General features: G+C 37.7%; 1 protein-coding gene across 1 annotated transcript in view; it reads right to left on the reverse strand.

The window, feature by feature from the left end:
* LOC144605954 (dynein axonemal heavy chain 11-like) overlaps nt 1-18,340 on the reverse strand; it is a 261,975-nt gene that overhangs the window by 204,617 nt on the left and 39,018 nt on the right. Inside the window, exons 12-18 of the mRNA XM_078421667.1 lie at nt 13,540-13,735; nt 11,017-11,121; nt 8,628-9,023; nt 7,030-7,362; nt 4,263-4,517; nt 1,138-1,307; nt 678-900 (exon numbers count right to left, since the gene is read on the reverse strand). Coding sequence (XP_078277793.1) covers nt 678-900; nt 1,138-1,307; nt 4,263-4,517; nt 7,030-7,362; nt 8,628-9,023; nt 11,017-11,121; nt 13,540-13,735 — 1,678 coding nt within the window. The remainder of the gene's footprint in view (nt 1-677; nt 901-1,137; nt 1,308-4,262; nt 4,518-7,029; nt 7,363-8,627; nt 9,024-11,016; nt 11,122-13,539; nt 13,736-18,340) is intronic.

An 18,340-nucleotide genomic window follows, 5' to 3' on the forward strand; every position in this document is an offset into this window, starting at 1 on the left:
AGTAAAAACTGAGTTTGGGTTTGACAACTAATAACTGATTTGCCAGGGTACTATATGAGCAATTAATTTGACAACTGCAGATAGATATCCAAACCTCTCATTATGAGGCTGAGAAAATTGTAATACCCAAGTCCTTTAGCAAATGGAACATCTTATGTGGATGCAAAATAATCAGATCGTATGCAAGCAATCTGTCAGTGAAAAGGAAATGTAAGGAACTGCAGATGCTGGTTCACTAAAAATAAATCAGTGCTGGACTAACTTAGCAGGTCAGGCTGCATCTCGGGGGGAAATGGATAAGTGACGTTTCTGTCAGTGAAGATGGGATAGTTCTCAAGCCCTCAGGTAAATCCCTGGGTTAGGTGAGAGCCTGGCAGGAGATGGTCAGCAAGTTTTCATTATTTTTGTGAAGGCAACCTGGAGCAGTTCTATTCTTCCTCGTGCGGTGCAGAGAAACTCAATCACTTTGTCAGCAATCAGAATACATTAATGAGATGTATATCAAACAAAAGGCATGCTTCATCCTCCTAATACTAAAATTAAGCCACAAAATCGAAAAACTTTTCCATGTCATATATGATCACATTCTTTCACATTCTCTCACAGTTTTCTAAATCAATCCTCCAATTTTGTCAATAGAAACGTCAAAATTACATCTCACAAAGACATAAATCTACCTCAAGCTGTGCATAAACTTGGTCAGGCATACTTTGACTATAACTCTCCAGAAGAATAATTGTCTCCTTTAAGGGTTCGAAGAGCTCATCAGTGATGGTGCGTCTGTCTCTTACAGCCATTAAATGTCCCATGATATCCTCAAGACCATTGTAATCTCCTTCTTTCACCTTCTTGCTAAGTCCTTTATCTGTCATCTTTATAAATTCTTCAAGTTCATTTAGGCTACATAAAAGAAAAAAGCAATTGTATTCACTTATTATTAAAATTCAAAAATACTAACCATAAAAATAGTTGAGAGTGATTGATATTGCTATATTAAAATTAGAAATCCCAAACCACAGTGTACAATAATGAAGTACAAGGTGAAGCTTTAATGCAGTGACATTTGTACCCTAAAACCCTACAATAATGTGGTGTGCACATACTGCTTTCCAAATCAGAAAACGATCAGTTACCGACCTGTCAGTGACATAATGAATGAGATGTTCTTTAAACATCCAGCTCCATTTTTTAATTGTATTTAGCAATGTTATTTTAAATGGTTTAATGTCAATTTTAAACCAATTCTCAAAGATTCTTCCATCTTCAAATTTGTTGATCTGGATACAAAGATTTTCATAGATGCCAATCTGTAAAACAAAATAACAATGTATGATCCATAACATTGTGGGATTAGTCTTCATTCAAACCTACTGACTCTGGTATGAACAGTTCAAACAATAAATCCCATAAATTGCATAAATATAGGACCAAATGGTTTGCAGACATTAGATATTTCCCACCTCTCTGCTGCTCCTCCAAACCTTCCCTTTTGTTCCTTCACTTTAACCTCTTTCTGGGGTTTAGTGTCAGTTTACAAAAAGAAATCACTGTTCTTAAATGCAATATAGTTTTCCAATTACCCATTTTTCCTGGAATCTTTTTGATTCTCCTCACTCTGGTCTCTGTGCCTGCTACAATGCACACACAGATTAAAAGTCATGAATTACACGTTTTATGATGGTGACAACAGTGATATATCCCCAAGATAGACACAGAAAGCTGGAGTAATTCATATAATTTTGGTCAGCTGAAGCATGGTTTAACTAGTTACCCACCAGTTGTATTAGGTCCATCACCCCATAGCTCACGTTATTCCATCTACCAGCTCCCATCACCCTTCCCTCTCCCTTCTACATCCTGATGCAGGGTTTCGACCCAAAATGCTGACCATTCATTTACTTCCACAGATGCTGCTTGACCACTGAGTTCTTCCAGTATTTTTTTCCTCTCGCTGACCACCCTTGTGGAAGAGCCAGGCAGATGAAGGGTTACCAAAATCATGCATGCATTGACTGATTCATGGTGGGTTAAGATGACCTAGGTTGAATTGCTCTTTTCCCTTCCTTAGAGTTCCACGTTTGTGTTCTGTAATTTGTGTTCTGTCATATCCAGTTAGAATGTTAGTGCCCATGTTATAGAGGCATAAGGCATGGTGTAACACATAGCAACAGCAGCTACTGCTTGTAAAGGAAAACTCAAATGTATTCAACTTAACTGTTCCTCTTTTAAACATGAACAATAATTTGATGATTTTTATACTGTACTGTGGTACTGAGATGTATACATCATCTCTATACCAGCAGAGAACCTGAATCTTTTTTTGTTTCTGTCACATTCTTCCTTAACCATTCTGAGCTTATCATTTACGTGATCCCCCTGTTGGTCTCCTGATTCCTGCTGCTGATTCCCCAGCTCCTCTTCCCTGCTTCATTGAGGTACATTGCCATGAAGGAGGCTGTAGAGGGATTACAACCAGAACTCCCAGACCAAGAAAATAAGGAGTGTAGTAAAGCAGGAATAAAGAGCATATGACAGATGCTAGCTTTTAAACTCACGATCCTGCCTTTTATAGCAACACTGAGCTTCTTGTTTCCTGCCTCTTTAATTTCACTATCTCATCCATTCGTCTGTAATAAACGTTTGAGAGATGGTATGGAAGAGTTTAATTAAAATGTCTCCCAAGATTAGGGACATCATTTATGGGGTAACCTAGAGAAACCGTGGTGGTGTTCTCAGAACAGAGGAGATTGCAAGGAGCACATTTATAATCATAAAGGGTGTGGAGAGAGGTGGTAGAGAGAACCCATTCCCATTGGTGGAGGGGTCAAGAATTAAAGAGACATAGAAGGTAACTAGCAAATCAAGTAAAACTGTGAGATGTACACAAGCCACAACAAGTGGCATGAAGTAATTAAGTGAAAGAGGCGATGGAATTATTTCCACTGCCATAAGCACTCCAACTGCATCACGCAACCACACATACAGACACACAGTCAGACACACATGCACACACACACACACACACAAATAGGTGCCTGGAACACACTGCCTAGGGTGGTAGTGGAAGCAGATGCAATAATGATGATGAAAAGGCTTTCAGACAGAAACATTGATATGCAGGCAATGGAGTGATCACATGCAAGCAGAGAAGATTATTTTAACTTGCCATCATGTTCGGTTAGACATCGTAGACCTGTTCCTGAGCTGTATTGCCTCTTCAACTCTGGTATAATAGCATTGACTAAGAGGGCTATGCATTATCAGACTAGACAATGTTGAATGGTGGCCAGTAGCAGTGTAGAGAATTTTGAAGAGAATCATCTGCCTGTGTCATTCCTTCATTCTCATAATCCTTTCCTTCTCATATCCCACCACCTCCTTACCCTTTAATTTAAACATATGACCACAATTTGCTCCTCGACCCTCAACCTAATCCAGAAAGCAAGTTCAGTAGTCCAATGGAGATCAAATGCACATTGAGATGATAGCAAGAGGGAATGTTAAGATGGGAATGGCAGTGGAATGAGAATTTTTCCAATTGACATTAAGGATTCCAATTTTGCTCGCAATACCAGCATTTACCAATGAATCCAAATGCTGTAGTAAGGGATTGATCGAAAAGGTGGTAAGAATCAACTTTTCTGAGTTGCTGCAGTCCTCGTGCTAAAAGGTATCTGTGCAATACTGTTAGATTTGGAGCTGACCAAGTGAGAATGCAAGATGAACGTTACAATACTGAAGTGGAGCTCCACTTAATGCAACAGAATTTTCCTATTACTTCTGAAATAACTACATCCAACAATGAAACTCGAGCAAATAGGGCAAATGGACTGCCAATCAAACACCAACAAACCTCCAAGCCATTGAGGATTCCACAATGGGAGTGGATTCTTTGTATTACTAAAAAATGGATGAACATAGGATTGTTCTGGTTTAATATGACAGTATTGATATCATATCAGTGTTGCATGAGTACTGGTATAACAATGTGATTACTCCATACAATGCATGCATGGCCACTCCATCCAATTCATCAGATGGAACTTCATGCCAAAAATCATGCAAGAACAATCATTATCTGTTAGTTCCTAGTTCAAAGAGATATGCCTGAACAAAAATAAAATCTTCATTTCATGTTTGTGCATGCATATTAGGAATTATTTGAAATAATGAAAAATGATTTAACATTGTTTCATTATTTCAATCTATTTTTGTTTTACAATTAATTAACAAATTTTGTTTTTAGCAAGCACTAGTCTTACCTGTTCTTTGAACTGTTCTGTTGTAGGAGGACACTCTGGGACACCTTCATCAGCACGAGTTTCAATCTCCTCTGCAGTTAACACATGGCTGTACTGCAGGAAATGTTTCATGAACTCTAACCTATCATCTACCCAAAGATAGGAGAATACTTCAAATGAATTCCTGTATTCCATTGCTTTGTTAATGATCTCCAGTACCCTATCCATGATCTCCTGCCGAATATCCAAAAGGTCAGGTATATCTTCCATGTCAATCTGTGTGAAGAGATGAGCCATTATTTTAGTTCTGTTTATAGTTACAATGAGTAATATTGCCTTTCTAGACCAGCTTGGTTGTTTGGATATTGGATCAGCAATTCCATAACCTCAACAACCCTACTATTTGCAGCTGACTTTAATAACCTTCACTATTCGATTCCCTCCGCAAGGAGAGATTGCGTCATGAAATGACAATCTCACTAAGGGAAGCTACTTGGCCTAGATATACCTGAGGTGGGGTATCTAATAGAGTGCCCTCCATAATGTTTGGGGCAAAGACCCATCATTTATTTATTTGCCTCTGTACTCCACACTTTGAGATTTGTAATAGAAAAAAAATGCATGTGGTTGAAGTACACATTGTCAGATTTTATTAAAGGCCATTTTTATACATTTTGGTTTCACCATGTAGAAATTACAGCAGTCTTTATACATAGTCCCCCCATTTCAGGGCACCATAATGTTTGGGACACATGGCTTCACAGGCATTTGTAATTGCTCAGGTGTGTTTAATTGCCTCCTTAATGCAGGTATAAGAGAGGTCTCAGCACCTAGTCTTTCCTCCAGCCTTTCCATCACCTTTGGAAACTTTTATTGCTGTTAATCAACATGAGGACTAAAGTTGTGCTAATGAAAGTCAAAGAAGCCATGAGACTGATAAACAAGAATAAAACTGTTAGAGACATCAGCCAAACCTTAGGCTTACCAAAATCAACTGTTTGGAACATCATTAAGAAGAGAGCACTGGTGAGCTTACTAATCTCAAAGGGACTGGCAGGTCAAGGAAGACCTCCACAGAAGATGACAGAATAATTCTCTATTATAGAGAACAATCCTCAAACCCTGTCCGACAGATCAGAAACACTCTTCAGGAGTCGGGTATGGATTTGTCAATGACCACTGTCCGCAGAAGATTTCATGAACAGAAATACAGAGGCTACACTGCAAGATGCAAACCACTGGTTAGCTGCAAAAATAGGATGGCCAGGTTACAGTTTGCCACGAAGTACTTAAAAGAGCAACCATAGTTCTGGAAAAAGGTCTTGTGGACAGATGAGATGAAGATTAACATATATCAGAGTGATGGCAAGGGCAAAGCATGGAGGAGAGAAGGAACTGCCCTAAATCCAAAGCATACCACCTCATCTGTGAAACATGGTGGTGGGGGTGTTATGGTTGAACATGTATGGCTGCTGAAGGTACTGGCTCACTTATCTTCATTGATGATACAACTACTGCTGGTAGTAGCATAATGAATTCTGAAGTGTATAGACACATCCTATCTGCTCAAGTTCAAACAAATGCCTCAAAACACATTGGCCGGCAATTCATTCTACAGCAAGACAATGATCTCAAACATACTGCTAAAGCAACAAAGGAGTTTTTCAAAGCTAAAAACTGGTCAATTCTTGAGTGGCCAAGTCAATCACCCGATCTGAACCTAATTGAGCATGCCTTTTATATGCTGAAGAGAAAACTGAAGGGGACTACCCCCCAAAAGAAGCATAAACTAAAGATGGCTGCAATACAGGCCTGGCAGAGCATCACCAGAGAAGACACCCAGCAACTGGTGATGTCCATGAATCGCAGACTTCAAGCAGTCATTGCATGCAAAGGATATGGAACAAAATACTAAACATGACTACTTTCATTTACATGAAAGTAAATTTCATGTAAATTACATTGCCGTGTCCCAAACATTATGGTATCGTGAAATGGGGGGACTATGTATAAACACAGCTGTACTTTCTACATGGTGAAACCAAAATGTATAAAAATGGCCTTTATTAAAATCTGACAATGTGCACTTTAACCACAAGTGATTTTTTTTCTATTACAAATCTCAAATTGTGGCATACAGAGGCAAATAAACAAATTATGGATCTTTGTCCCAAACATTATGGAGGGCACTGTATATTAAAAATCTTTTTTTGTGTATTTTTCTTCATTACATATTAAATTGAAATAGGGATGTCACCAAAATGTTCAAATCTTTGCTGTGACAAAAGTATTTGAGTAAATAACAATATTCTGGAAATCTTTCTCCCATGTTGAATGAACCATCTCCACTGATTTGATAGTGTTGTCTGTAGTTCATTAATAAATTAATTGGCCCCATTCAGGGAATCCAATTTTATGAGGTTTTTTTTCAATTTACATATTAACAAATCTGTTTAATGATGTTCCTTCTGAATTTTAAACATACTTAAATTGAGAAAGATGCCCCCTACTTTTAGGTGCAGTATAGGAATTAAAATACATTCACCCCGATTGAGGGCTAGGCCTCATAACTACAATATAAACCATGCAAATAAGGTTTCAGCAAAGGTACACTGCAAAAAGCATTTTTTCAAATAAAAGATATGCAGCTGGATCTCAAGATGAAAAAGTCAAGGAATCATTTCCAATTTTGCAGTCATCTGAACTGATAATAAATTGTAGGATCATAAGGTCTCATTTTCAGCTTTACTGTAGTGTGAATTAGCGAGGGAGCAGATAAGAGAATTACCTGGTAATTATCCATTTGAAGATGATCAGCAACGCGCTTCATTTCTGCAGACATTTTGTAAATATCACTAACTAACCCTTCAACTAAATCATAGAATCCGTCAGCAGCATCCTTATCCAGTGAAGGTTTGAATACAATCTCAGGAGTACTTAGAATCATTTGTGACAGAAACAGAGGAGAAGGCTTTAAAACAGCTTCAGTGCTCACAAAGAAGAACTCCAGAGAACACGAAATAGCATTGAAGAAACCATCCAAAACCATGTCATCAATATACTCCAGATAGGCCTTCCATGAATCAGTAACTACATCGGCCTTTAGCAGCCTGAGATTCTCCTGTTAATCAGAAAATAAAACAAAGTTAAGTGCATGATCACATCTGGGGTCTAAAATGAAATAATCCTTTCCATACACAAAATAAAGTGACTGTGCGGCGGGCCGAGCCACTTCAGTGTCGAACCTTCGTTCGTTTGTCAGGCTCGAACTCTCGTGCGGACCGGGCATGGTCTGGAACGACCAATCACGCAGTCAGGGGGGCGGCCGTCGTGTGCCAGGAGAACAAAGGATTTGGCAGTGGGGATTTGAACTCGGGCACGCGCGGGTGAGCGACGGAACTGTATTCGGTTAATGATTAAACAGAGTGTTTACACGAAGTGTGGACCTCCTCAACTGCTTCATTTTAGGAAGGCTGAACATATAAATGAAAATACACAGAACAGGTGCTCCGGTCAGATGTGGTAAAGCTGATACGTGTTGGAACCCCGAGTTGCAATGGCTTCACACATACACAAGATGTAGCAATTTTTTTAAACATTGTGGTTATTGTGGTGAGAAAGTAGTACCACACAAGGAATGAGAGTCAGTGAACAGGTTAGGATTATACATGCAAGTATAATTGCTGCTACTACATTTCACTAACCAAACTGAAATGATATAGATATTGTTGTAGATTTATAGCATTTGCAGGTTTTGTTTTATTTTCACTGTTTATCCTTTCCATCATCTACATTGCACATGGAACAAGATTTTTTTCTGAGCACTGCAGCAAAATCACTTCAAATTGGACAGTTGGCAGATTCTCAGACAGCACTCTTGTGTACAATGCCAAAGGCAAAATCAACTTCATTGAGGTTGAACCCAAAAGATGATAAATTTGGGCTCCATAGTTCCAGTAGAATTATACTCTTCACTCTTAGGGAAACAACGCCTGCATAAAAGGGAACCGTGGACAAGATGTATTCTCTAAAATTGGTGATTGGAGCCAAAGATTATATATGTGAAATGTCTTTGAAAGAAGTGTTGAAATCTTCTCACTAAAGGTGACATGGTTTCTCACTTCTGAAAGGGTATTGGTTATTATTGTCTGTAAAGGTTAGAGCTGATGTGACCTCAGAAATATACTGAAAGGTTAGCTTTCATATTTTATTCAGCAGCAAAGTCTAAAAGTTAATCATTTCAATCACCTACGCAGCAACTATTTGCTTAGAATAAATTGTGGATTTAGCCTTAGTTACAGCATACTTAATAACTTTAAAAGCAGTACTAAATCCAGAAATTATGTATTCTCATACTTATCAAAGCACATTTCTTTTCAAGCATACCTCAACTAAGATGTGTATCGTAGCTCCATCCTCCTTTATCAACTTGTACCGCTTGGCCACTCTATCTTCTCTGTCATCCAAGTACATCAGAGAATCTTTTTTATTATCTTTCCTTGTAAACAAAGGACACTCACTCCAAGTTTTCATAAGTAATTGTATAGTTCCAACATTCTCTTGTGTCTTCTGAACACGACTCGTCAGGTCATGAACCAAATCTTTCACTCGCATAATGTAACTCCAACAATTTTTGCTCTGCCAGGTCATGGTCTCTTCTCCAGCCTTCAGCTGTGTATCAATGGCTTCCAGCTCACTGCAAATTAGTGGAAGTTCCACTTCCAACACTGTCTGCTTCAGCTTATTGTACCACTTCACCATTAATTCCAAAGTTCCTACATACTGAAGCATTTACAAACAGTAAACAATAATTAGCAGGGTTCTTTAGCAACAGGGACTTTCCACCAGAGTTGCCTGAAGGACATTCTGAATCAAGAATGAATATATCAGTGACAAGTCAGTATTTTATTTCTACAAATCAGCTTCTTTACTTTGACAAGTTAAAAGGTATTACCTTCTCTGAATGAATATTAACAATATTTTCTGGTTGGGGTAGGGGAGGAAATAATCACATGCTTCTTTAATCATAATGATGTCATGTGGAAATGACAAGTTGATCGTTTTGACTAGATTTTCTCATTCTTGCATATTTATAGCAAAAGTTGTCAAACACTTCCAAGAGATTGACATCTCTTTACAGGATAGCATCCTCAAGGTACTTGAGGATCACTTAACTCTGACATATTTGGATCACAAGCTCATTTTTCCAAGGAACTAAAAGTGCCCCGAACGACAAATCATTCAGCTGTGGATTTCTTGATTAAAGGGATATATTAAAGCAGCTGCAACAAATAGCAATGGTTATCAACCAGACTTGATAATCCTGGATTTGTACACAGCGATCTTTAAATATATTCCTTATAAAAAATTAAACAAATAACATTAAAATCCAGCAAAATACAATTCAAAGTTAAGCTAAAGTCTGACTTCAGTTTAAAATTAGTGCTATTTTAGTTCTAACTAATTAACACCAACAGAAATGGGGTGTGCACAGAAATGTAAAAAATTTGTGCAGAAATTAGAAATGTCAATTGGTCTTCTAAAGTCAACCATCTTGAAGAATGATCTGGATTTTGGGAGTTCTACCCAATGACCAGAATGGCCAGGTCGGAAGCCTCCTTGATAATGGACTTTGGGACTCGTTATTAGGGAGCCTTTGTGGTGCTGTAGTCCACTGCTGAAGGTGAGTGAAGACAATCAAGCTATTGCTACCCCCAAGTAATATGTGCCAAAAGAATCAGATAATGGGCAAAAATAGCTGGTAGCCAATTTCAAGTATTGACCAGCTTAAATTTACCTACACTCATACTGTGATAGTAAAAACTGGTTTCCTCAAACCACACCAAAAGAAAACTGCATTTAAACTCTAAGCAAAGGATAAAATTAATTCTTCAATATATTCATATCCGTAAACGACTTGGCCCTAATGTTTTAGGTTTTATTTTAAAATGGTACAAATTGTTCCAGATGTAATCAATTCCCGTGACAAATCAAGAGACAATGAAATAGAAGAAATATCAAAGTAAAATAAAACCTAACTCAAAATTATTGTTATTATACATTTTATAATTCTATTAAATCAATATCATCTAAATAGTTAGATTCTTAATATAGTCATTCATGTAATTGCTTTCACACTAAACTTGAGTCTGACTTGCAAAATAAATAACTTCAACAGCAAAAGCCCAAGAAAGGAACCACATATAACGTATAGAACTAGCCACCCAAAAGTGAACAACACTCACATAAGGTTAAATTAAGCTCCACAGGAAATGGCAAAGATTTGGAGAATCAACAGTTACCATAGTTACATATGTGACACTCATCCTTTACTTCTACTACACATAGGCTAAAAAATTACTAATTTGTGGGAAACTGCAGTGGAATTTTTCCAATACCGATTGTGTGCTTGCATTGTTCTAAACTTTCCTAAAACCTGTACTATGATGGATTAAGTTTAACTTTTTTTCAAATGAGAAAAAAGCACCGGCAAATTTTCAGAAGACACTAATGTCAGGAGACAGGGATCAAATAAAAACATTAACAGTCATTCCACAAAGTCATGAGTATAGTACAGCATTCAGGGCATTTGGAGTAAAGTAATGTTTCTCCAGAAACCGTTCTCATAAATGGATTACTGTACTCTGTAGTGACCTCAATATAAAATAATGTAAGCAATCTCATTGCCGAAGACATTTCAAGTTAGTACTTTTTATTTGTAAATTAATATTAAATTGTCCGATTGGAATATAATTCTTCTTCAGAAAAGACAAACCTTAGTCAAAGTTTCCCGTTTTTCAAAGAAGGCTGCAGCTGTGTCTGGGATGTCAGATTGGTTCAACATCTGAAGGTATTTCACCTCTCGCAGAACACCAACAAGCTGCAATGGAAAATTGAGAGATTGCAAAATAGTCATGAAATAAATTACTCGAAAGGAATTTAAACTTGAAACTTCGAGTTTAGATTTTGCAAAAGCATATTTAGAAAAGGAACTTGAACCTGACAACAATTTGCTCCAACTTAGCTTTTTATTTGTTATAAAAACATATTTTGAACACGTCTATATTCAGCAAACATTTCCACACTGAACAAATACACTTTAAATCCCTTCGTAAAAAACACACTGATAGTGTGGCATGAAGTGTTAAATTATCTGGGGGGAAATTCTCCTCTATCCCAATTTTCACCAATCTGGGGAAACAGAAACTTTACGTTAGGTACTAATGACTTGGGTTTTAAGATATGGGCAGACAAGGGTATCAGTAAAATCTCAGATTTATATAATAATGATACTCTTTTAAGTTTCAATGATGTAAAACAAAAATTTGGACTTGACTCAAAACATTTTTTTAAGTATCTCCAGATCAGAAACTTCATAACAAAGACGCAAAACTCTCAAGGTCTGCCAACTCAAAACTCTTTAGAAAAGGCGGCTTTAAACCATCATGAGGCAGGTGGCCAAATCTCATGGTTTTACCAAATTATTATAGCCACAGCAAAGGAATCTTCAGAAGATAAAAGGCTTGCGTGGTGTACAGATCTTGATGAAGAAATTACTGTAACAGAATGGCAGGATATATGTTTACAGTCTCAAGTCCAAACAATAAATAAACGGTTCAAATTACTCCAGTACAAATGGATAATGAGACTATATACTACTCCTGTTTTACTGCATCTGTGTATCAAATGTGGTGTATATGAGAGTAGCTTGTTTCATTGCCTTTGGGAATGCCCCACCATCGAAGAATACTGGAAGGAGATAATAGTAACTTTATCTATTGCCACAAAAGAGAAGCTTCCACTATGTCCTAAACTTTGTAATTTTGGGTGTTTCCCAGCAAGCTGTAAACTTAACAATACAGATAAGAAGATGGTTATATTTTGTCTGCTTGAAGCTAAGCATAAAATTGCTCTATCATGGAAATCAGTTTATAGACCAAACAAGCAAAGTTGGGTTGATGGATCACTGCAGTGTCTTGCTTGGGAGAAACTTACATATATATTTAAGGGGAAATACAACACTTTTGAAAAGATTTGGGGCTCATTTATGAAATTTCTGGAGGGGGAAGATTTTACTGAGGCCTTGTAATGACTGCTGTCTGTCTTTATTTTCATTGGGATTATTGTCTAAATAGGTTATTAAAGGTGGGAGCAGTATATATATATATTTTTTAAAGAATTGTTTTTTTTTTTTCTTCCCTATCCACTATGATGAGGAATAGTTTGTTGTAAAAATGTACTACAGCAGAAACGTGCCCTACTTCCTTTATATTTAAAGTGCCTTCAGGTGCCTAAATGTGACCTTATAGTTGATGTGCCTTGTTATGTTATGTTAAGTGTTTTTGTATGCTATTCGGAAAAAGCAATAAAAATATATATTTTTAAATACAAACATGTTTTGAACACGAGCAGACCTCCAGACAACCTAAATCCCAGAGTTCTGCTACGTTCACCTATGGTCCTGTCTTTCCATGGTCCGATTCAGGTCTCACAGCACCTAGTCCAGCCACAACACTCATCTATTGACTGAAAATTCAGTCAAAATGTAAGTAACTCTTGCATTGATTATCAGATTTCTGTTGATAAAAGTTGACATCTAGGCTGAATCTAAACTTGAACCTTGGAGTACCTTATTTCAACTTATTTAACTTGAAATAAATTACCCAAAAGCAATCTAAGCTGTAAAACCTGACATCAGTGTTCACCTCCAGAATCATCAAAAGTGTAGAGTATGATATGAGATCAATGTACAACACCATGCATATGCTCAGATGCATCTTTAAAGGAAAATACATTCTTGATCCACAGCTCCTTAGAGGCTGTCAGAAGCTATCATGAAAGATCATAATCGATGGGCAATAATCTTCTAAAGGCATGGAGTCATAAGGCTTAAAAACAGGCCCTTCAGCCCAATTTGCCCATGCCGACCAACATACTCAATCTACACTAATCATACCTGCCTGTGTTTGCCCATATCCCTCTAAACCTATCCCATCCATGAACATGTCTAAATGTTTCTTAAAATTTGTGACAGTAGAATTATCTTTAATCCTATCCATATAATTCTGTGTTGAATTTATAAAGGAATTCACCCAGATAGTACTGGTCAGGCACAATCACAAATTATTCTCGGGTACAATTTACGTGAGCTTCTTCCTTTATAACTTTGTCAGAAGATCACTAGATTGAGAGAAACATATGTAAATGCCCAACCTAGTTTCAAAATGAAAGAGAACAATTGAAAAAGCTGGTGCTACATTATATGTTTAAAAAAAAATTAATCCTAAGATAAATATACCTGATGGTCAAAGTTCACATTGAGAAAACCTGTCTCACGATTACGCTTGATGAGTGGCTGATCCAGGTTGAACTGGCAGATTATATGGACATTGCTTGCCCATGACAAGTAGATCTGTTCCTCGTACTCATCCAGCAAAGTCAGCATTTCCATATATTTTTGATATACAATCCCAGCTTCTGGGCCTTCAAGGTTTCTAAAGAAGAAATTATTCAACATTGATTACAATTCATTTATAAAACCATAGATACCAAAAGATTTTGATTAAAAAAAATTAAATCAGAATGTTAATGTATATTGATTGTATTATTATCATTTACATTATAGACGGTTTATTTAATGTGCACAGTCAATTGTATCATAGAACACGAGAATAAAATCAGTCATAGTCATAAAGTCATGCAGCATAGAAACAGGCCCTTTAGCCTATCATGCCTCAGTCAACCATCATGGCAATCTAAACTAATCCCACTTGCCTGTGTTAATTCCATATCCCTGCCATACTCCCTCAATATCTGTTCAGTTGTCACTTAAATGTTGTTAATGACTGCCTCCACCACCTTTTCTGGCAAGTCATTCCAGATATCATCTACTCTATATGTGAAAAATTTACCCTCATATCCATTTTAAACCTCCTCACTTTTATTTTTAACATTTGCCCTCTAATTTTAGACTAGACATGGGAAACAGACACTGACTCTCTACCCTATATGCCTCTCATTTTATCTACTTCCATTATTTCACTGCTTGAGACGTCCAGATTAGACAACATCGTTGTGAATCTGCTCTGAAACATCTCTAGCTTAACCATTTCCTCAGAGCTCCCAGATTTACACCTGCACCGTATGCAAAGAACAAAGGAATTCAACACCATAACCAAGTAATCATGCTGGAAATTGAGTCAAGTGATTTATTAAAAACTAAACCGTGCAAATAAATATTTGTTTAAACATTTCTGTGGATCAAATATACAAGAGTTTTTGTTCCTCATCTTAACAAATTGCAATTCTGCAGTCCAATGGGGGCAAGTATCCCATATGTCTTCTTCACCATGTTATCTACTTGTGTTGCCACCTTTCAGGTTATTTGGAATGTAAAGTTCCTGTTCCTCAATACTACCTTGTGTCCTTGTATTCACTTTATCTAACCTATTCTTATTAGCTTTCTCAAAGTGCATCACCTTATTCTCAACAGTATTATACTCCATCTACCATTGTCCCACACCTCTTTACCAATATCTAATCAATATTGTTTCAAGACTTAGACTATCATCCTCACTATGAATAACACTAATGATTTTTTATATCAACAGCAAACCTCCTACATCCATATACAAATCATTAATGTGTTTTAAAAAAGCAGGAATCCCCATGGTACGCCACTGGTCGCAGACTTCCTAGAATAAAATAAATTCTATCACCCACTGCCACCAAGCCCATTTTGGAGAAACAAGAAACTGCAGGTGCTGGTTTATACTAAAGGACACAAAAATGCTACAGTAACACAACGGGTCATGCAGCATCTCTGAAGAATATAGACAGGCCACTTGCCCACGTTCTCCAAGCCAATTTTGGTTCCAATTTGTCAACTTGACATTGGTATAGGTATTGGCTTATTATTATCATGTGTACATTATAGCATTATTCATAGTGAGGATGATCGTCTAAGGCTTGAAACAATATTGATTAGATATTGGTAAAGAGGTGTGGGACAATGATAGATGGAATATAATACTGTTTCTCCAAAATTGAGATACAATGAAGTGTTTGGTTTGCTTGCAATCTGGATAAATCATTATACACGAGTACAATCCAGCCATTCACTACAGAACATGGAACAGTGCAGCACAAGGACAAGTCCTCGGCTCATAATGTCTGTGCCAAACATGATGCCAAGACCATCATTTATCTACCTGCACATAACTCGTATCCCTCCAATAGGTAATGCAAAGAGAAAAATACCAGTGTTACAGCATTATAGCATTACAGCAGCAGTGAAAAACTCCAAGGTCCATAATGAGGTAACTTGGAGATCGGGGCTAAAGCCCAGGAAGACCATTGAGTGGTCTGATAACAGCGAAGAATGAGTTGTTTCTGAATCCGGTGGTAGGTTTCTGTATTTTCTGCTCAACAGAAGAGGGGAGAAGGAGGAATGACGGGGGTAAAAAGCATCCTTGATTCAGTTGGCTGCTTTCCTGTGGAAATGTGGTGTAGATGAAGTTGATGATGGGGAAGATGGGTTAAGCTACATCTGTGTAATACTCTTGGGCGAAGCTGTTGCCAAATCAAGCTGTGATGTATCCAAATTGGATGTTTTCTATGGTGTATCTCCGGGTGCTCCGGTTTCCTCCCATACACCAAAGATGGACAGATTTGTAAGTTATTTTGCTTTGGTAAAATTGTAAGTTGCCCCGAGTGTGTAAGATAGTGTTAGTGTACAGAGTGATCGCTGGTCAGTGAGGACTCAGTGGGCCAAAGGGCCTGTTTCTGTGCTGTATCTCTAAAGTCTAAATCTCAGCTGCCGTTCTTGTACAGTTTCCTCTAGTCATCTGGCACTTCGCCTATGTAGGGTGATCGCTGGTCGATGTGGACTCAGTGGTCCGAAGTGCCTGTTTCCGTGCTGTATCTCTAAACTAAACTAAACTTCACTTGTGACTTCTGGCCTTATGCACAGATTGCTTCTTTGATCAATAACCGCTTTACTCTTTCCCTAGTCATTCTAAATATACTTATAAAATGACTCTATTTACTGTGATTTTATTCACAAAATGCTGGAGTAACTCAGCAGGTCAGGCAGCAACTCAGGATAGAAGGAATGGGTGATGTTTCGGGTCGAGACTGTGATCATTTGCCAATGATACATTTTGCCCCCATTATTCCCACAATATCTTTTAATGTAGCCACCTACAGTTTGTATGCTTCTGAAGAATCTCCCTGATCTCTATACCTGCCATATGCTTCCTCTTTTTTTTTTTATTGTCAACCGTCATTATCTTTTGAAATTTAGAGTTACTTTTACTTGTATTCCACCCTTACAGGAACACATTGATCCTTAACTCTCTCTTTTTCACTTTTAAATTATTCCCAATTATTGGATGCCAGCCACAATTAGCTGTTCTCAGTTTGCTTTTGCCTGGTCAGCCTTCCACCAATACAAGACATTAATTTTGTTGATTTTAAAAAATCCATTTCCATTATGTTTCAGAGTGGTTATGGTCACTCTCTCCAAAATGATCTCCCACCGATACTTCAATCACTTGAAGGCTGACCCGAAACATTCCCTCCTCAGATGCTTCCTGACTAGCTCAGTTCCTCTAGCACTTTGTGTTTTGTTCAAGATATCTGCAATTCCTTGCGACTCCAACCAGTTGCCCAACTACATTCATTAATGTAAAGTCCAGCATTGGCCCTTCTCTAGCACCGGCTCAAGACGCTCCCCTGGGCATATTTTTAAAATTTCGAGCTCCTTTATGCTTTTCACACCGAGACAATATCAGTTCATTTTGGGAAATACTTTAAACCTATTACCTTTGCATCACTGTGATTTGCCTGTACATATGCTTCTTGATTGCATGTTGCACACTCCCAGCAAAATGATCGCACCATTGAGTTTTTAAGCTCCGTCTTCATTCGAAAAGCCAACTAGAATATCCTCCCTCATTACCACAGTAATGGACTTCATTAATACTGCACTCCTAAGTATGCTTTTACACTTCCTCGGTCTATAGCCTGGAGTGTTATTGTCATTCCTGCCTTTCTTTTAATCATATCACTGTGATAGCAACAATAACAATTTCTCATGTGCTGATCATGCTCTCAGTTTCCATACTTTGAAAGTCAGAATTCTTGTGTTACAATAAGTGTGATTTACCCATGCATTTTTTCCGTGCCTTATCATACCCATGTCTGCTCTGCCTGCTGGACTAACTTAGTCTAATTTCTATATTGAACTGCACTTCATTGCTCCACCTCTCCACCCCAACTGTACATCTAGTGTGTAAGGAATTCCCTCACTAAATTATGTTAAACCTCCCCAACAGCGCATGCAAATCTCCCCACAGGATCTTAGACTTGTTCTAGTTCAGATCGTGCTAATCCAGCTTGTAGAGTTCCTGGCTTCCCCAGAAACAATCACTGTGATCTAGAAATCTGAAGCCCTCCTGGAGTGATGTTGAATGACCTAGAAGTAATTGTTATCATGTTTCACCCCAGAAAACAGACCATTTTCAATTAGATAAAACTGGACAATAAACTTCTTTTGAATTCTTTGTCCAAGTCTGACAATGCTGTTTACATGGCACCATTTAGGCTTCAAAAGCCTCAAGACTGAAAGAATATAAAAACCTGGTAAATGCAGCTTCAATCTGAAACCTTGGAAAGCAATAAATCATAGCAGAATGTTCTATGTTAATGGCTTCAGTCGATGTCATGATTCACCATCATCGGTGAATGAACAGTAGTTGCAGAAAATAAAATGGGATATCACATCTAATTAATATTCTTTAGAATTGATGGACACTGAATCTGAGGCTCCAAGGTAATGATTTCCTGATGCTGTCAGTGTGCAGCTCTCCTGGATCATGGAGTCATGGTGAGCAGGTAGGATAGGAAAAATGCATAAAGCCAGTGCTATCAGATATTTTATCAGTGCATTGACTCTCCCATTGACCGTTAGTTTAAGCATGCCTTCAAGCTGTTTCATTACTTTGTGGTGTGTTGCTATTTACACCGGATGGTGATCATATTTAAAGGACTCCAATACATCAGGAGAAGGTTAGCTCCAAAGTGTGGCAATTTACTGA

Source organism: Rhinoraja longicauda, chromosome 2 (assembly GCF_053455715.1).
Source record: "Rhinoraja longicauda isolate Sanriku21f chromosome 2, sRhiLon1.1, whole genome shotgun sequence".
In the NCBI taxonomy this organism is placed as follows: Eukaryota; Metazoa; Chordata; class Chondrichthyes; order Rajiformes; family Arhynchobatidae; genus Rhinoraja; species Rhinoraja longicauda.